Here is a 21,326-nt window from a genome sequence, read left to right on the forward strand (position 1 = left end):
ATGATTTTATATATATATATATATATACACACACACACATACAGGGGGGACCCAAAAATAAAGAGAATTTTTTTCTGGAGGCTGGAGGGGCGTTAGTTCCGATGTCTGCTGCTAGGTGTGTGTTCTTGTCTGTCCTCTGCATCATTTGCCCAAGCGGCATCCTTGTAGTGCTCAACAGATTGCGTCAATCCAATTGTGTCAATCAGGCGAGTGGCTTCTCCATCACCACAACACTCCCACTCACACAGCATTGAGTGTGTGGCGGTTTCTTATGAAAAATGAGATGACAACAGTTTCCCACCCCACCCCTACTCCCCAGACCTTGCACTCTGCGATTTTTTTCTTATTTCCAAGAATGAAGAGGGACCTTAAAGGAAAGCTTTTTCAGGATGTAGAGGAGGTCAAGAAGCAAAGACGGAGGCACTGAAGGTCATCACTTTGCAAGAGTTTCAGAGCAGTTTTGAACAATGGAAACAGCAGTGAAACAAGTGTATGGCATCTCAGGGAAATTATTTTGAGGGTGATAACATTTTGGAAATGTTCTAAGAAATATACCTTTTTTTTTTTATTCTCGTTATGTTTGGGTCCCCCTCATATAAATAAATATGAACTTCACTGTGCTCTCTACATATGACAATAATTTCCCTGTAAACCTAAAACAGTTTCTTTACAAAACTCTCAGGCTGAGTCCCAACAGGTGTGCTATACCAAACCCCCTTGTTGCCACCTGACTTTAAATTTGTCAGTTCCAGATCCTTCCAGCATATGAGTGCTGTTCGCCTAAGTCAAGCATAAAGGTGAAAAGAAAGCAATTCTTACGATATTTAAAATTGAAATTATGTTATTATTATGCTATTATTTATTTAAGTTGCTTAGAAAATGAATTATACTAGCAACTTTCTCAGGATTGCTTTCTAATTTAAAACTTAACATTAAATGTACAACAAATAATTTACTTTTAAAGAAAACATGAATGTGATTATGTATAAAATGAAAAAGTCAGGTTATGGAAAATAGATGTTCAGGAATTTCACTTAAAGCCACCTGCTCCAACCAATGAATTGCTTTACCAGAGTTGAGCAATTAACAGACCAGGGTGTCACAGTTGCCAGGTTATTCTTCAGAAATGATATACCATTACAGATGCAAAGAAGCCTAACATTCTGTTCATCTTGTATAAAATAAAATATCACATACTGTCCTTTGTCAATGGTGATAGGAATGCACAGTACATAGCGAGGTTGATATCATTTATTAAACTCAGCAAGGCCCTTAACCTGAGAGTTGCTCCAGGGGCACTGTACAATGGCTGACCTTGCACTCTGACCTCCAAAGGTCATGTGAAAAGACAATTTCCTCACAGGGATTAATAAAATATATCAAATCAAAATTATGAACATTGTGTTCAATTTATAATTATTAAAATAGTCATGTTTAAAATGGAAACAACAGAGTCACTCATGATTGTGTTGACTTGGGACATCATAATACACAAGTAGTTTATTTCACAGAAGTCTGCCTGGAAGGGAATCAATGACTGATCATTTGTCTTCTGCAAATTGACAGGTAAATCAGGGTGTGTTATCCTCCTTCTGTAGCTTAAGGATTTAGACTCCTTATGATACTCAATAATTATATAAAAACTAGAAGCGTTCAGAAAGAAATATTGCAGCCTTACAGCCAGCCTGTATTGTGTTCTTCAGTAACCAGAATACAGGTGCCTGAAAAGTATAAACAAAACACGTATTATAATTTCCACAATTGTGCATATTTGGTGTTACACATCTAACAAAACACAAACTACCAGCTTTTCTTTTACATTATACATTACATCTTTTACATCATTCTTATACACTTTACAAGTACAGGCGGGTTAAACTACTAGCTCAGGGTCACACAGTGCCTCAGTGGTAGGGAATGAACAGGAAACCTTGAGGTTTAGAAGAATCTGTTTCCTTGTTAAGTACACCAAGCTCCTTGCTTTGAATGTTACTGTAATATTTCATAGTGTCAAAAAGCATTTTATTTTTGTGAAAACAGCTTACATGTAAAAATGTAAGAATCCGAATCCATACTATGTTTTAATAATGGAAGAAAGAATCCCCAGTTATTTAGTGAAAGTTTAGGTTTTATGTTATGATTAAATCTGAATTTACCAACTTTACCCCAGATTTTCTGGGAATTCAATAATTATATAAATGTGTGCTGTGGTTTAAGTGAAAAGTCAAGCAAAATGACCCCTTTTATTGGCTAACTAAAAAGTTTATAATATGCAAGCTTTCGAGGCAACTCAGGCCCCTTCTTCAGTCAGGGTGTACATCTTTCATTACATCTTGTATGAAGAAGGGGTAAGAGTTGCCTTGAAAGCTTGCATATTGTAATCTTTTTAGTTAGACAATAAAAGGTGTCATTTTGCTTGACTTGTCACTACATTCATAATGGCTAACATGGTACAACACCCTAGTACTGCTGTGGTTTAAGAAAGACTGACTACTCTGATGAAGACCATTAGACACAAGTACAGCTCAAGAGACAGAGGACTGTTAAAGAATTTCAGCATTTGATAACTGCTTTATAAGACCTGACCTGTTAAGAGTGTAGCATGAATTCACTCCACTAATCTCTTTTTCTTCCAACCTTATGTGTAGGACATTCACCATCAGAAACGAGGGGACGTTTTTCTTTTACACTTTTGTGGCAACAGCCCATGACAGCTAACTACATTTAAAAGGTCGTAGGCACAGAAGAATTTACAAGGTAAGGTAAAGGGTTTACCGGCTAGGAAAGGCCTTGTAAAGGCATTGTGTCATCTTTGTAAGGGAAAGAAAGAAATGCAGTCAACTCAGATTTATGTTTTGTGCTCTTTGTTGCATGTGCATGCATGTACAGTATATATGCATTTTCTATAATCCTGTGATATAAACAAATTTTATTTATGAAAGGAAACATGTTTGGGTTATTTACTAAAAAGCAATATATACAGAAGTTGAATGTAGTTACAGATTTAGAAAGAGGTTTGCACCACTCTGAGCAAATAAAAACTCGAGATTTGATTCTGAGCAGTGCAGACTAGAAAGACATAAAAACTCAGCAACTACTGAAACATTTAAAAATTAAACACAAGTGAAGACACAAATAATTTTTTCTTTTCTAGCACCTTTCTTTCAAAGCAGAGAGCATATATTTAACGTAAGAGAAGATGGCTCATTTATAACAGGGGAGGTGGCGGTGCTTGACTATTTAAAAGGTGCAGAACGTTTGAGCTGGTAATCCATCAAACTTGCCTGGTTACATCAAACTGCGTGTGTCCACATTCAGACTGGCAAGAACGGCCTCTGTAAAACCACATTACTTAGAATTGTATAATCAGGGTCACACTGTGATGATTTTTTACTTTATTTGATACATGGAGTACTAATTAAACATTAATACTAACAGTCACAAATCAGTCAAGCAAGTGGATACAGACATACTAGCATCCAGCAAGATGACAAGGAGGATGGATCTTTGAGTGTCTTTTTTTTTAGTAGGCCCAAAGCATTGCAAGGTGGCAGTTTTGCACAGTGGAAAAGAACTTAACAATGTATTCCTTTATTAATAAAAATGATAAAACTGTATGTAAACCTTAATCCCATTTATATGTCCAACATGACAAGAACCATCACAAGAAGCTGTCTGGCTAAAAAGTGCACGCTGTGGCAGATGAACATATGGCCAGTACCATAAGCCCATTGTTTAGGAAAATAATGTAGTAATAGTAAGAATCACAAAACCAGAGATGTTATTCTCAAGTAAACAAATCAACTTGCTAAATTTTTATTTTCATAAGCATTAATTAATAACAAGATAAGAGAGGCAATTAGATTCAGCAGAATAAATGTACTTGTCAGGTATAAAAGGTGAATGGTAAAAAATAATACTCATTAAGGATGTAACTATACAAACGAAAACCAAAGACATCATTTAGTCCAATTTCTTAATGACCATAATTCACTCACCATCTCTGCATCCTGTTCCAAACCAATGTCATGATGCTCCATTTCTTCATCACGGAAAGTCTTGATCAGCTGAAATTAAATATTAGCAAATTTAAACAAATGTGTATTTTAAAATGTGAGTAAAATGTTTAGAAATGTACTATTTTATTGTAATCAAAAGCATTTAAAGTCTGGGCAACTTTGAGGATCCTTAGATAATTAACACAATAACTAAAACAATAGTGAAATTTTGAAATCTTGGCAAATGGAGGCATGCAAACAAGTCATTTCAACACAAAGCGCAGAGAAAAATAATGTTAACATGTTTGTGTGGTAACATGTGACTTTACCTTATTTCTAGGCCAGTGTTGCATTTAACATGGGAAACCCTGAAACTAACAATTGCCAAGTACCTTAATTTCTTTACATAATAAACTTTAAACATCAAAGAAGTGTTTCTAGGCCAGGGGTTCTCAAAGTGTTCTGAACCAAGAACTGCTTTGTCAAAGTCAAAGATATGGAGGAACATCTACAGCCACTCATTACCATAAATTCTGTGTGGTACATTTATCACATTCTTCTTTTTTCCTGCATGCATTTGTCACAGCACTCTGAGGTACAAAGAAGAAGAGCTGACATACAAACTCAAGATACCGAGTTAGTAAGCCTGAATGGAGCTACTTATTGGAAAACAACTTTATAACTGCCTGCCTGTATTACTACCGTTATGTCTTTGAATGGTGACCAGACAAAGACAATGCAGGCTAACTCTTGTATTGCTACTGTGTGAGCTCCCTCTTTACTGCTTCAAAGAACAGGATCAGAGAGGGAAACTGTAGAAGTGCCTGCCCATGAAGCACCCGGCACATGCTTATGGACCACACTTTGAGAAACACGGCTACTTGCAGCTTCTCTAATCTTCTTCAAATGAACATTTTAAATGCAATCAATACATAATGTGATTTTTTTCCACCTTCAAATATGTCTTTCTATCAAGAAATTATCCTTAAGGAACATGAATCTAAAATCTTGCAAAAACGGTTTTATTTACATTTTGATACATATTAAATATGGTTTCCACTGTTCACAGAAGCCACCTTGCACATTACAAATGGTGATGTTTGCTGATCCAACACCATTTAGGGATATGCTTGCAAATCTACAGAAATGTGTCATGTCAGGTTTATTGTGATGTGTACGCAGTACTTGAATTTCTTACTTGTATATCTCCTTAGCAAAGTTTACAAAAAATACAATGAATACATTAATAAAAAGTCATCTGGCATTACCTACCTGTCAAAATAAAATTACATATATTCTTTGTTAAGGAATACAGTATGTGCTATTGATGTGATTATGACAATTATTATTTTAAATATTTACTTGCAATCCATCTTACTACGTATATTTAAAGACTAGATACTAACAACAAATTCACAGGGTATGAAGTCTGTGTAATGTAGATTAGGCTTTTTGAGCTCTACTTATTTAATGAATGTTTGAAAGAAGGATCTGCTTTTAATATTCAGAATTTATTTATAGAAGCCCACAAAATCTTAAAGGCTGGTGTAACAAACGACCAGACCACACAAAGTAGCTGTATAAAGTGTCAGAACACATCCTGGTAAAAATAAATATAAACCACATCAGACAAGATACACGAAATTTAATTAAAATGAACATAAGGCAAAAAGCAAACGTTTATAGTGCTAAACTGCACTTTTTGCTGTTTATCTATTCTGTAGCTTTCTTAAACACTCACTTTTATTATGGTACATGTTGCTTTTCAATCACTAATGACACCAATGTACCCTCACACACCTACTTATCTGCTAAGATGGACTGTTAATAATTGGATCTTTTCTAGTAGCTAATTTTGCCTCCTCAATATGAAGTAATGCGTTTTTTTATAATAATGACAGGATTGCCTAGCCAAATCTGCAAGTGTCTTCCCTATAGGAGGATTAGGGTATTCCTTTTCCTGTCCGCCTGTAGGTGCTGTCCATATGCAGGCACAGCTTCGAGCATCACCTAAAACTTGGATATTGTGTCAGAGAGAAAAGTGATTTTTACACTGGCTGGCTGGCTGGCTTCTTTCTTTCTTTTTCTTTGGGTGTGCCAAGGCCCGCTTTATAGCCTTAGCTTTCAAGGAAATTAGCTATTGTTCTTCTGCTTGAATGAGAATCATCGTTATTTCCTCCAATGTCCACTTGAGCCTGCTTCCTTAATCCACTAAGTGTGTGGGCATTTCAGACAAGTCTGCAGTATTAACTGATCAACACAGCACCACATGGCCCAAACAGCCATGCCTTTCAATCATTTTTTTGTTGTTGTTTTTTTAGTTTCTGTCTTAATTTCCTTCAATTTCGTTGTTCCTTTGTAAAAGTCACAATGACAATAAAGATCTATCTAATGTACTTTAACATTTATTTAACCAATTATTGAATTACCAATTTAAGTGGGTCAAGTTTTTGTTAGAATTTCTTCTGAAAGTTTACTGGAATTTGCTTTTTGTGATCGTTTTACTGTAGCATGTTATTTGTGAGAAAATAATGACATAGCATGGAGACTGTGCCACCTGGAATCACGCATTACAGCTATCTGAGGTGGCTTGCATGTGCCTATCATTTTGTTTGCCTGTTATTGGTATTTATTGTGTAGCATACTGTTAAAGGACAGCACAATGCTGAGTCAGTAGGAAAGATGATCAGGAGTGTGTTAAGGCCTGTTGTGCACTAGATAGATAGATAGATAGATAGATAGATAGATAGATAGATAGATAGATAGATAGATAGATAGATAGATAGATAGATAGATAGATAGATAGATAGATAGATAGATAGATAGATAGATACTACACATAATCACTTAGTTAAAAAGTGTTTTTTAAAAAACATTAGATAGCAATGAAAGGCACTATATAATAGATAGGTATATAGCAATGAAAGGCACTATAAGATAGATAGATAGTTTCAGACTTCATTGTTTATAACACTATTGTCCCATCCTGGGTTGATTCCTGTGTTGCATTTTATGATGCTGGGATAGGATCCAGTCTCTTAACAACCCTAATTGAAAAAGCAAGTACAGAAAGATTGTTTAAATATATGAATGCAGCCATTGTTCACTAGTTACAAGTATTTTATTTCCAATATTCAAAGTATTTAAAAAAAAAAAAAACTCAAGTTATTGCATTCAGCATTCTATGTGTGTTAAATAATAACAAATCAAGGGGAAAAAACAGCAAGAATTATTAATAAAATGAATTACTCATCATAATATGTGCAGAGTTTCAATTAGTTGGTGGCATATAAACACTTTACCTCAAGTAAATCTTTGTATCTTTCAGGATCTTCTTCCATTAATTCTCTAATCTGACTGTTGTAATGTTCAGAAATACTCTCTTCAATCGCTACAGTGCAGGCCATTGCTGCTTCTTTTCCCAACAGTGCTGACCCAGCTCCTTTTTATATACATAGGGACACAATGAAATGAGTAACAAGAAGAGAACATTTTATGAATCAAAGTCATCCTTTTTCCAATCTGATCTTAGTGTGAACCTTGTGTTAGTGTAATCGTGTTTCTGTTTTACATGATCTGCCCTTTGAATACTGCAACAATAATAAATTGAACAAAAACTGAAATATCTCAATGATCAGGTGAAAAAAATTAAATCGACTCACCTAAAGCAAAACCTGCAACATTCCAGAATGGTATTAAGATGGTAGGGCGGACTCTGTTTTCTGCCATCAGCTCAATAAATGTCTTCAAGTGCTGCTTCTCCTGGTCCCACATGTGCTGCAATTCAAAGTGAAATCTTTCAGCTCTTTCTCATGGAAGTTTATGATAGCTGGGTTTGCATGGAATAAATAACTTAGTAGCACCATTAACAGGAACACTGCACCCTTTCTGATTTCTATGTGATGCGATTGCAGAGACGTTTTGTACATAGGAATTAAGGTGCTTGGGCTAAAAGTTTATCTCTGTTTTATAAATTCTTTTGAGAGATTCAGTCACTAATACAGTGTTTTATAGCTACATTTACTTTCTGGTTTAGAATATATATTATATAATAAAGCAAAACTGAGTTTGGAATTAATTAAGTGACTGTTATGGTTCTTCAGCATGATTTAGTAATTGATATGCATTAGATGAGTTTAAAGTAACAGGTAATAGTAAACTGGGCCTTTTACCTGCACTTGTACAAGCTCTGTTAAGGACTACTGTAAGATTCACAGTGAGCTTCTGTCTAGATAGGCTAATGGTGACTTTCAGTGCAGTGTTAAAACTTTGTTGAGTTAAAAAATGAGCCTTTTGGAGGAGAAAATACAGATTAACAATATTGTAATATATAAAAATGGTCTGTGGTATTGACACTAATACTCTGCACTTATCTCTCTATTATAAAAAAAAAAAAAAATCTTGGAAGGAGACGATACGTGATTTTCTCAGAGACACTTTAACGAGGCAGTGAGATGAAAGGATAGCTGCTGTACAGGCTGTTAAATGACCGACGTGCACTGCGACAAGCAGAACACACAGCTCGGTAGAAGCAGCACAAAGCCAGTAGCTGATCAGACCACATCTCCTTAGCGTGCGTTCAGCCACCGCCTTCACAATGCGAGTGGCAGAGACGCGAAGTGGCTGGTGTGTAGTGTGCCCTGGGGGGGGAGGGGGCACAGCCCCCTAGTATTAGAAAGAATAAATGAGGCCCCAACACAGATTTTTGCAATCTCATTTATATGAGGTCTACAAAAAGTGAACTGAAACCCAACCCAACAAAAACGAAACTGATAAGCTGAAGTTTAGGGTGAATGTAAGTATCAGGACTATGGTGTACATATATATATATATTAAGTTTACAATATTTTTAACAATTGCAAATATATATTCAGACAAACAATGTCTCTCTATTATAATAAAAAAATCCTCGGACAACACATGACTTTTTCAGAGAGATGTTGGCGAGCAGGGGGCTAAGCCCCCAGTTTGTATTAAAAAAACAAAACACTTTTCATACTTTGATGCACTGTTTACTCGGCCTCCACCTAGCATTAAAGATATTTTATTTATTTATAAAGAACTTTAAAAACAACATCAAGGCTGACCAAAGTGCTGTACAATAAAAACCCAACATATCAGACAAACAATAACCAAAGGGTAAAAGAAACAGAAACACATAAGAGCTGAAGAGATTCATAATAAAAAGTACACAGATAGTCAACATCTCACACTGCATCAAAGGTCAGGGAGTAAAAGTGCGTTTTTCAATAAGATTTAAAGACCGCAAGTGAAGGAGCCTGCCTAACGTGCAACAGCAAATTGTTCCAGAGTTAGGAGCTGCAACTGAAAAAGCCCGATCACCTTGGAGTTTGCATCGTGCCTTAGGAACAAGTAAAAGCATCTGGTCTGCTGACCTGAGAGGGCGAGACGGTACATAAGGGTGCAGCAGTTCCGACAAATAAAATGGGGCACAACCATTAAAGGATTTAAAAACAAATACAAGGATCTTAAAATGGATTTGAAAACAAACCAGAAGCCAGTGAAGGGAAGCCAACATCGGGGTAAAGTGCTCATGCTTTCTTGTACCAGTTAAAAATTGAGCAGCGACATTTTGCACCAGCTGTAGGCGAGCAATGGAGGCCTGGCTAATTCCAAAAAGAAGCGCATTGCAGTAATCTAGACAAGAGGTTATAGAAGCATGGATCACTGTTTCAAGGTTGCGTTTAGACAAAACAGGCTTGATTTTTGACAGCCACCTCAACTGGAGAGAGCAAGATTTTATATATATATATATATATATATATATATATATATATGGTAGTACTAGGGTGTTGTACCGTGTTAGCCATTATGAATGTAGAGAAAAGCCAAGCAAAATGACACCTTTTATTGGCTAACTAGAAAGATTACAATATGCAAGCTTTCGAGGCAACTCAGGCCCCTTCTTCAGGCAAGATGTAATACATCTTGCCTGAAGAAGGGGCCTGAGTTGCCTCGAAAGCTTGCATATTGTAATCTTTCTAGTTAGCCAATAAAAGGTGTCATTTTGCTTGGCTTTTCTCTATATATATGGTGTAAACCCAGTCCGACTAGTGAGAGGTTTGCACATTCACATCACATCTTAATGGATTTTCTCAGCGTATAATCCATACTTTCAAAAGATGTGTTAATTTAATAGAGTAAAGTTTTCCCTAGTGGGAGTACAAGTCGGCCCTGTACCCAGTTCTGAAATGACAACAGAATGTTTAATAAAATGGAGATTTCTTGCAGAAGAAAAGTACAATGCATACATATTATATAATTTTAACGTAATGTGAAAGATATCATTAACATTATAACAATAAAGCAAATTTTGTTCCCTTCTTTCTCTCATCTATCGGCTCTTCCACCTTTCAGTTTAACAGTGAGCTGGAATCATTTCCATCTTCCAAGGATTGAAGGGAGGATTTTAACCTTTACGGGGTGCCATTGCTTTGCAGAACACACTCCCACTTGGGAGTCACCAAAAATTTCGCTGAACAAACCTCAATCAACGCTGCCGTTGAAGTTCTTCCAAGAACAGCCATCTGCCCAGCATAGATTCGGTTGGCTCCATATTCTCCTGCATGGTCCACCCTGAGCATTCTGTCCATCATGGCTTTCTCTGTGCTGTCTCTAGCTGGTGGCACAACATTGTACGCCCTTGAAGATGTGTGCTGAACTTGTTGCCTTTGTCTGCTTCCTAGGAAACAATGAATTGAGATATTAAAAACGGGCCTGTTTCTCTATATTATGGTCCTAGAATAACTGAATTCCATTGTGGTTTACACTACTGCCTCAGCTCATGGGATCAGCGTGTGTGTAGGGTTTGTGCATTGTGCCTGTATCGGCATAAGTTTTCTGATTGGTGACTCAGAATTGTTATTCTGTTAGTGAGTGTATCTGTCCTTTAATACACTGGCGCACTGAAGGGCCGATTTCTCTCTTGTTCCATGATGCAAAGATAGACTGGGGACTCGTAACTTTGTAATGGAAAAGGTATGCTCAGAAAATTAATGTATTTAGTGGGTAATAGTGGAGGAAGCATTATGACACTTTGAAAATAAACTAATTAAATAGACACAAGCAGTTTTAGTTAGGACTCTTTTAAGTGACAACTAAACAAAAATCCAGAAGGACAGCACTTGTAAGATTTGGATTTAATGGCAGGACTGGGTAAATTCTGAGCCTGATCATGGCCTGTAAACAGCATACACGCTCTCTCTTGAGTTGTTGTAGGTCTTGAGTATTCAGGCTTCCACTACAGCTCAAAGATTTTGTGTGCATTATTGGCCCACAGTGGATGAATGATTGAGTGACTGTGCCCTGTGAAGGACTGCCACCATATCCAGAGTTGGTTTCTGTTCTCTCTAATTTGAGGTACAGCTTTCTAGCTAACTGTAACTGAACTGGAAATCACAGAGAAACCCGTTCAAGTCTCATCTTTGACCAAGTGTTGCCCTGCTATGTCAGACAAGACAGATGCAGAGATACAAATATGAAAAATGTCTCAGGTTTGTATTCATAATTGTACTATATAATCTTGAGATTTTACAGGCCTCACTACTGATATCCTTTAAGATCACGTGTTAGTCCCCCACTTCAAAATGGGTTCTCGTTTTTAGAAATATGACAAGAATTGTTCTAAAGTTACAAATTGTTGAGGAAAGGCATTGAAAGAAGCTATAATAATCACAAGATTACCACCCTCCCTGTCTCTATGTGCTGACTGTTGCTGATGGTTTAACCAGTTACTGAGCACAAGCTCTTTATAAAAATAAAACTGTCGTTATACTGAACGTGTAACGGGGCTTCCTTCGCGCCGATCTCCTTTATACTAACGATCCGAGTCTATTCTTTCAGTCCTCATCATTGACTCCATGAATGATCCTGCCCGAGTCACACCTACTTATCAGTATTAAACTTGTGAAAAAAGGGAAACTTATAAAATACCGTAATTTGCATTTGTTCACAAGACATTTGAAAAACATTCGGCTTCGTCGAGGAGGTCTCTGTTCCTGTTGCTTTTACTCGAGAAGTTCAGTCCGATATGGAGAAACGAGACAGGTTTACTAAACACGCTTCCACGCATTTCGAAGATCACCTAAAAGGTACGACGCTGAACTTGAGATGACAAAGTCAAAGGCAGTCAAGCTGTGGAGATGCACTACATACCTCTCCCATAATAACGCGAACAGCTGCACAAAAACCGTGATGCTACGAATTGTTCAATTCGCGGCAGGTGCGAGGGAAGACCCATCTGTTTAACAAAATTTCTTTCGTGCCTCCAGAAAGACAGTTTATATATTTGAAATAATCACTTCGGGATCAACCATCGCTGAGAGAACACAACAGTTGGTGTCGCTGTAAAATGACGTCACGTGAAAGGGTGCCGCATTGGTCGCGATTCAAGTATCGCTCCGCCCAACCTCCTGCCCACCTCAATAAGGGGGCTAAAGAAACTTCAAACTTGGCAGAGCTCAACGTGAATCGTTTTAACTTGCTAAATGTGTCAAAGTGGTGAAGATGGATTTTGTTTTTGATGTTTCTTTTAACAAATTTGCACTTGAAAAATATTTTAAATATATGCCAGGTACTTTTTTTTTGAAAAACGGGTGTGAATATATACGAATTACCCTTCTTCTCCTCAAAACTACCCAAGTGCAACGCCCTCCACCTTCAAGTACTTTTTTATATCAACACAAAAAGGCAACCGAAATAACGCAAACCTGGCAAACCGCAACCTGTCAGTGGTGATCACACAACACCTTCAGAAACCTCTAAGGATTCATTCATTCTTTTAGCAAACGCGCCTAGATGTTGCTGGGAGAGCATCCGCGTGTCCATTTTTCTTACTCTAAGCCAGTGGTTCTCAAACGGGGGGGGCGCGAAGATGTGAAAAAAAGAAAACAAGAATCGAAAATATGAAAAATTCATCTATTGAAACCAAAACAAATTAACTTAAACTACATTCTGATACTAGGAAAATAAATATAGTTAGATAAATGTCGATAAAAGTTAAGTAGGTATAATAAAATATGCATCAATAATATATCATTAATTTAAATAGAACAAATTGGTATTAGTGGGCTCCTTTCAAAAAAACGTCAGGGGAGCGCGATTAAAACTGTTGGGAAAACTCAAGTCGCAAATACTTAAATGTTGAGAAACGCTGCTCTAAGCTGCCGGCTGATCGATCTGGTTGCAGGAATAAAAACATGACCCTCAGTTTTACTTTAAGTACACAATAACAGGTCCCCCTGCCATGACGGTATGATGACATTTTTCATCTTTGCAAAGTGGAACATCACTGTCGCAGTCCTCAGTTTGTGATAGACGCGCATGCTACTTCTAAATGTTTATTTTAACTGAGGGTAAAGTTTGTATATACAGAGACAGAAAGTAGTTTACTCAGAGAGGTAGGAAGTCTTTTTTGTGCTCACCTCATCCATAAAATAGTTTCCGCACAGCCACTGCCCCCCGGGTATTATTGATTATTGTCACTGGATGGAGTTGGTCAGGCTCAGTGTGTATTTATGTATTTATTTAGTGTGCGAGCTGCTGGTCCTATTACCATTTTTCAGACTCTCACCCCATTACCGGAACGTGGTGACAGTTAACTATTCTGTTGTAGTCTGAAAGTATAAATCTAAATGATGACACCTAACTCTCTTTCTCTTTTTTCTTCCGAGGTATAACTAATGCTCCCAGAATACCAGAGCAGCAAGATCATGTCAGATTAGAGCCATATTTCCGAGGAATGGCTTTTTATTTTAAATTTATGACGAGCTGACCGTTTTGGCCACGGTGCGAATGCATTTCTAACACGTTTCTGCATCATATATTCTTAATTTAGCAACATGGAAGGGAAAAGAGCATAAATTGCATATGTCAACCTTTTTTATAAATTCCTGCCAGTATGTTCGTCATCCTTTATTGTTCATAGCACCCTTCATCACAGGTGTCGAACTCCAGTCCTCGAGGGCCGCAGTGACTGCATGTTTTCATTCTAACCATCTTCTTCATTAGTGAGCCATTTTTACTGCTAATTAACTTCTTTTGCTTTAGTTTTAATTAACTTGACTCAGGCCCCTTAATTGTCTCTTTTTCCTTAATTAGTAACCAAACAATAATGAGACATCAAACAAGCCACCATATGACCAGCTCACCTGTGCCCATCACACAATATCTGAAAATAAATAAAGGTGAAGGTCTCAGTAAGGTTGATCTCTCAGGTCACCAAAACATTTTGAAAATGTTCTTAGAAAAAACAGAAAAATCACCAGATTTGGAAATGTCTGCTGTGACAGAATGAGAGCAGCAACAAGCCATGGAATTAAATAACGGGCTTAATTAACAGCAAGAATCAGCTTCTCATTAAGAAACTGGAGTGAAATTGGTTGGAGTTTGAAATCCCAGTTTAGCTGGTCATCTGTTGGCTCGTTTCACGTCTCATTTCTGTTTGGCTGCCATTTCATGAAGAAACAAATCAATTCAGACGACTGAATCCTTAAAAACAGGGCTATTGAAATGAAGGGAAAAGAAGTTAATTAGCAGTGAAAACTACTCACTGATTAGGAAAAGGGTTAGAATGAAAACCTGTAGCCACTGCTGCCCTCCAGGCCCGGAGTTCAACACTCCTGCCCTTCATAATAATCACCGGCGTCACAGTATTTCTTCCACGCTGCCAGTTTTGGGGTAGTGTGTTCACAGGAATGAAGTTTGATGGAATGACGGACTTTTTTAAATTATGAAGACACGATGGTTTTTCATTGGAGAAATGTGTGTTTTTTTTAAATAAAGTTTAATGACTGGCTGACTGAGTTCGTGTGTTTGATTTAGAAGGCAGATATTAAACATTTGAAGGTGCGCTACCAATAAGTCATCTGTAGATGGCAGTATAAGACAGTAGTTGTGCAATAAAGTTGAGCAAGCGCTTCAACTAAGGAAGGCGAAGAACCGTTAAGTGCAAAGTCGAAACGACAGGCTTCTTGCGCTGTTTACTGTATACTATATATTGAATTAAGCACTCTTATGAAAACTGATTTATTTCTTGAAAATTAAAAGTGATTTGTTATTTCATATTTGTATAGACATAAATCATTATCATTCGTTAATTCATTTTCGCAAGCGCCTGCAAAGGATAGTGCAGACAGCAGAGAACATTATTGGGGTGCCTCTCCCTTCACTACAGGACATATTTTACAAACGCAGTGTCCGCAACGCCTGCAGCATTGTGCAGGACCCCTTACACCCCTCACATGGAGTTTTCACGCTTCTGCCATCCAAGAAGAGATCCTGTAGCATCAAAGTCAGATCTGCCAGGCTGCAGGAGAGTTTTTACCCCCAAGCTGTTAGACCCCTTAACACCAGGCTGCCCCCTGGGACCTTCCACACGGCCTCAACCACCTCTAAAAACAGAACTTTTATACATGCGAGCCACTGTCCTGCAAAGATGAGTGTGCATGTAGAAAAGAACTGAAAATCTCATACTGACCTTTAAGTATTTTGACACTCTTGTTATCCTTTTGCTGTGAAACATTCTGACCTGTCATTGTTTACACACGTCTTAAACAACTATTATCATACACTGATCATTTCTGTATTATCGTTATTATTTATTTATTATATTACATATCTTACACATCGATATTGCTGCTGCTTCTTTGTACTATCTTTGCACAATGTCTTGTCTTGTTTGTGTTTTAATTTTTAATTTATTATTTGCACGTCATGTTGTTACACTGCGGACCCTGAGCTTCGCAATTTCGTCTATCTGTATTCTTGTATATGGTTGAGATGACAATAAAGTTCACTTTGACTTTGACTTTGACTTCAAAATCTGCATTTTAAGTACATGGTCCTGTGAAGTTGGTGCCTATCTTGGCAGCGTCTGCTGTGATGCTGGAATTCGACCATCAGAGAACACACTCTCTGCAGGCCATTCTAACAGCAACAACAACATTTATTTCTATAACACATTTTCATACAAATAATGTAGCTCAAAGTGCTTTACATGATGAAGAAAGAAAAAAAAGACAAAGTAAGAATTAAAATAAGAGAACATTAATTAACATAGAATAAAAGTAAGGTCCAATGGCCAGGGAGGACAGAAAAAACAAAAAAACTCCAGACGGCTGGAGAAAAAAAAAAAAAAAATCTGTAGGGGGTCCGAGGCCATGAGACCACCCAGCCCCCTCTAGGCATTCTACCTAACATAACTGATCAGTCCTCATTGTATTCATGGTTTTCATGGAAGGACTTGATGATGATGGTCACATGGATTTCTGGCCTTTAATCCATCGATGTGGGGACATCATGGTGCTTTAATTAGGTGGTGGTGGACGCCACCACAGAAAACCGGAAAAAGAACAGAAGAGAGGGGTTAGTACGAATTTTGGAGCCACCATGAATAATAATGATAATTAATTGAATATACAGAGCATTAGGATTAAATTAAAATGAAATTATGAGAAAGCCATGTTAAAGTAATGTGTTTTTAGCAGTTTTTTAAAGTGCTCCACCATATCAGCCTGGCGAATTCCTATTGGCAGGCTATTCCAGATTTTAGGTGCATAACAGCAGAAGGCCGCCCGCCTCACCACTTCTTTTAAGTTTTGCTCTTGGAATTCTAAGCAGACACTCATTTGAAGATCTAACGTAGTTTTAACGTAGTTGATTGTTGGGATGTGGGAGTTAACCAAAGTTGGACATGGGGAGAACCTGAAAGCTGTATGCAGACAGTGACCAGTGGACAGCAATGCCAAGCACTGTGTCATTTTTTCATTAGCACATAATCTTAATTTTATGTAGAAGTATCCACCATCATAAGGCACATTATAAGGCAGGCATGTGTATGGTATAGATAAACTGGAAATCATTAAGCAGAATACATTTTTAAAAATGCTAGGTGGTGATTATCACTTCCAACCATTCATCATTCATTTGACGTCCATCATCCATTCATTCATTGCAGATATATGTGTTTCCTTTGTGGGGTCTCAAAAAGCCTGACTGCCTTTCAGCCTCATCAGCTTCAAGACGGACTCCAGTCCTGGCAAGGACACCGATACATGGCAAGGCACAGTCTCGTACTCACACAAACTGGGCTCATGTTTCTCAGTAATATATAAGGCACATCTTTAGCTTGTGGAAAGAAATTCGAGTACATGTGTCATGTGGACACAGACTATGACTGGGCTGAAAATCAAAAGTTTTGAGTCTGAAGCTTTCAGCAGAGCTGGCCAGAGGAATGAGCATCATAGGTGGCTGCCAAGGGCAGCCCACCATGGTGAGGGGACATAAGCAGGAAAGCCAATTGATCAGTTGAGCGAGGCCTTTAACCTGCAATTGCTAAGCGCTTTGAGTAGTGAGAAAAGCGCTATATAAATGCAAAGAATTATTATTATTAATTTGTATAAAGTACATCTAAAAAAAAGATAAATGAACATGAATAATAAGGAAAGATTAACATACGAGGAAGAATGACTTGAAGAGAAAGAATTAAAAAATGTTTTGTTAAGACCGCTGTCTGTTTTAAAGTGAATCTTGGCCTCGGATTACAAAGTCAATGATAATGAAAGCCTGCTGCTGTGGAGGTTCATGAGTCCTTCTGTTGTGGCAGGCAGCCTTCAGATAGGCAGTGGGGTTAGAACTGAGTACCTTCAGGCATTTACTTAAGAGGATGACACTATATGTATAGATAGATAGAGAGAGAGAGATAATGTGAAAGGCACTATATAATAGATAGATAGATAGATGGGAAAGACACTATACAATAGATAGATAGATAATGTGAAAGGCACTATACAATAGATAGATAGATGTGAAAGGCAGTATATAACAGATAGATAGAGAGAGAGAGAAAGGCACTAGATAGATAGATAGATAGATAGATAGATAGATAGATAGATAGATAGATAGATAGATAGATAGATAGATAGATAGATAGATAGATAGATAGATACTTTATTAATCCCAAGGGGAAATTCCCATACTCCAGCAGCAGCATACTGATAATGACAATATTAAATTAAAGAGTGATAACAATGCAGGTATACAGACAAACAATAACTTTGTATAATGTTAACGTTTACCCCCCAGGGTGGAATTGAAGAGTCGCATAGTGTGGGGGACGAATGATCTCCTCAGTCTGTCAGTGGAGCAGGACGGTAACAGTAGTCTGTCGCTGAAGCTGCTCTTCTGTCTGGAGATGATCCTATTCAGTGGATTCTCCATGATTGACAGGAGTCTGCTCAGCACCCGTCGCTCTCCCACGGATGTCAAACTGTCCAGCTCCGTGCCCATGGACAGATTAAGGTGGGTGTTATTGATGCTGCAGCATCAGGCCCATTCCTGAAATAGGCCCAGATGAAAACAGATGAGAATTTTCCAGAAGCTGAACAGTTTTCCTTTGCTATATTAACCTCAAAATAATTCTTAGAATGAAATTTGGAGTCCAACTTTCGGACACCTAGACACAGCATTACTTATTATACAGTTACTATTGTTCTTTGCGCTGTGATGTAACTATAACGTCGTTGTGTTTATTGTTAACCGGCAGGAAAGGCTAAGCATGCTGGCGCTTATGAGCACTGAGCATGAGCTACTGTGCAGCCTTGGCTTCACTGACACGATCGAAGAATTTGCACTTGCCAAGGCTCGAAAAACAGCAATATAAGTAAGCAGCACTAGCACAGTAGTTAGGGTGACAGTATGCCTAGGTTAAGTTGATCTGGTTTAGCCTTTTCTGCATGAAGTGCACTTTTCAGACAATTGCTATTGAATGTTGATGTTACATAGTTTGATGTTAATCTCGAGTTGTTACGATACTACGTCGTTATTATTATTCATGTTCAATAAAGGCTGGCTAGTTGCAAACAATTAAGACTCCTTGGTCAGTCTGAGTGTGCATGTACGGTGAGTGTCGAAAGCACATGCACCAATGCTGAGAAACAATAGGTCTTTTTTGCGCTGCAGCATCAGGCCCAATTTCGTCTTAATCTGGCCCTGTCCATGCCTACAATAGAGCCTGCCTTCCTCACCAGTTTGTCCAGGCGTGAGGCATCCTTCTTCTTTATGCTGCCTCCCCAGCACACCACTGCGTAGAAGAGGGCGCTCGCCACAACTGTATGAGAGAACATCTGCAGCATCTTATTGCAGATGTTGAAGGACGCCAGCCTTCTAATGAAGTATAGTCGTCTCTGTCCTCTCTTGCACAGAGCATCAGTATTGGTAGTCCAGTCCAGTTTATCATCCAGCTGCACTCCCAGGTATTTATAGGTCTGCACCCTCTGCTCACAGTCACCTCTGATGATCACGGGGTCCATGAGGGGTCTGGGCCTCCTAAAATCCACCACCAGCTCCTTGGTTTTGCTGGTGTTCAGTTGTAGGTGAAGCATAAAGGACTTCTTTATAAACACTGTATAAAATGCTAACAGTTAATTGAGCATCATCTTCATAGGTAGCTAAGGTTAAAGCAAGCAGGCAAATTTTATATAGTGCCTTTCTGGTACACGGCTTCAAAGAACTTGACAGGCACAGTAAAGTTGTATGATGTATCTGACCGTCTGCTGGAGCTGTCACAGGCTGCTTAAGTGAGTTGCTTATAATCACTGAGTGGGTCACAGCTAGGAACTGAGCCAGCCACCGTGTGATTTACCCACTGTACCACCTTGTTGGGTTTTACGTAATTAGTTAGTAAATTATTACTCTTTTATCATGTATTTCAGACAGCAATGTCATTTTCTAGATTAGAAACCATATATTTGGTAAGCGTGCATTTCCTTAAAGCAGCATTTCAGTTGAAGAGTATCACAATAGGAGGATCTTTTAAGGAGTCCTCCAGGGCTGAGATGGGGAACCACTGTTGTAATGGAGGGCACAGGACTAGACAGTCAGGAGTACCATTTGTAGTTTGTCAGCAGCAATTTTAATTGTGCTTTAGTTTTGTGCAGTACAAACTGTTTTAGCCTTAAATTAATTCAAAAGAGTTTGCTCTGTAATGCCAGCCATCTGTTTTTTTATACCTGAATTCACTCTGGTCAGTGTTATAGTAAAGTTTGTGGCACAGCTCTGGAGTGAGCTTGAGCAATGGCCCATTTATCCTGGGGTCCAGCACTCGCAGGTTAATGCAGAGGCGCTATAAACCTCACAGTAAGTCTTTTGTGGGAAACTCATGTGGAAATGTAGAGAACAAGCCAACTTCATAGAAGAACCAAATTTGGAAAACGAATGTCGTCAATGCCACCAGTGCTATCACTTCATTGTGGTTGTTATGAAACAATTGCATTCTAACATACAAAGCCAATTAAAGCAACTTGCACTTAGGTGAGAGCTGTTTTTGTCACCAAGGTGAAGGCTTTGTAAAGATATGATGTTCCACTCTAAGCAGACGCTGGGCTGATGACCTAAGCAAGAAGTGAAGACAGGGCTCTTTTTTCTAACGTTGACAACACAGAATATTGTACTCCCAGGTCCCTGTGCTTCACTTTGCTCTGCTGACTCATCTACTAAAACCTTCAGACTCAGCCCACCTTATATTATAACCAATTACAGCAGATGCCCTACTATTTTAGGTTTTGCACACACATGCATTAAATTGTGGTGGCACAACGGGTAGCGTGGCTGCAGCGCTGCTCTTGGACGCTGTTTCATTCTGAAATGGTTTAAGTGGTTTCCTGCAGTGATTCTAAAACATGTCGTTAGGCTGGTTTGAGAACGTGCCCAGTAATGGCCTGGCTGGTCTGCAGGAGAGCCTCAGGATTCTTCACAATCCCAGATAAATTTAGGTGACTTGAGAAAATCTGGGAATAAACTAAAACACACAGTGATACCAGCATCCTTGTATGGCCCATATTTGAACCCTTTTGCCATATATTTTATCCATATATTTTTGGCAAAGTACACTAGCAATTTGGTTTCATTGCTAAATGCATAAGATGTCTTTATTTTGCATCAAATTTTCAGTAATCCTAAATGGTACTGTTTGGAAATCCAGCATTCATTTAGTCGGTTTCAGGGGCACTTAATTCCATTGTAGCCACCTTTGCAACTGTTCATTTTTTTTAATCCCAGACTTTTATAAAAAAGAAGAAAGAAAAGAAGTCTGCGGTTTTGAATGAATTAACTTGCAGTTAAAGTGTCTGTTTTCTAAACTGGTGCTTACTTTTGTTTTAGCAGCAGCAGACCTTAAGTCTTTTATTACTGGCAACAGGGCTCAGCTAATACTCCAGTTTAAAGTAATAATCGCAGTCTGAAGCCCCCACAGGTCAGTATCCATAGCGCAAACTCTCAAACATCCAACAGAAAAGCAAAAATTCAAATTCC

The 21,326-nt window shown here is 38.2% G+C and overlaps 1 protein-coding gene across 1 annotated transcript; it reads right to left on the reverse strand.

Annotated features, from left to right (window-relative positions):
- Positions 1–823: 823 nt before the first annotated feature.
- On the reverse strand, positions 824–12,381 carry coq7 (coenzyme Q7 homolog, ubiquinone (yeast)). The gene is made up of 6 exons (XM_028814082.2): positions 12,174–12,381; positions 10,505–10,701; positions 7,661–7,775; positions 7,301–7,440; positions 3,999–4,067; positions 824–1,721 (listed from the first exon to the last, which is right to left on the reverse strand). Exons 1-6 carry the CDS (start codon positions 12,256–12,258, stop codon positions 1,644–1,646), a joined length of 684 nt encoding a protein of 227 aa, XP_028669915.1. The 5' UTR covers positions 12,259–12,381; the 3' UTR covers positions 824–1,643.
- Between the last annotated feature and the right edge of the window lie 8,945 nt (positions 12,382–21,326).

Source organism: Erpetoichthys calabaricus, chromosome 11 (assembly GCF_900747795.2).
Source record: "Erpetoichthys calabaricus chromosome 11, fErpCal1.3, whole genome shotgun sequence".
Taxonomy (NCBI): Eukaryota; Metazoa; Chordata; class Cladistia; order Polypteriformes; family Polypteridae; genus Erpetoichthys; species Erpetoichthys calabaricus.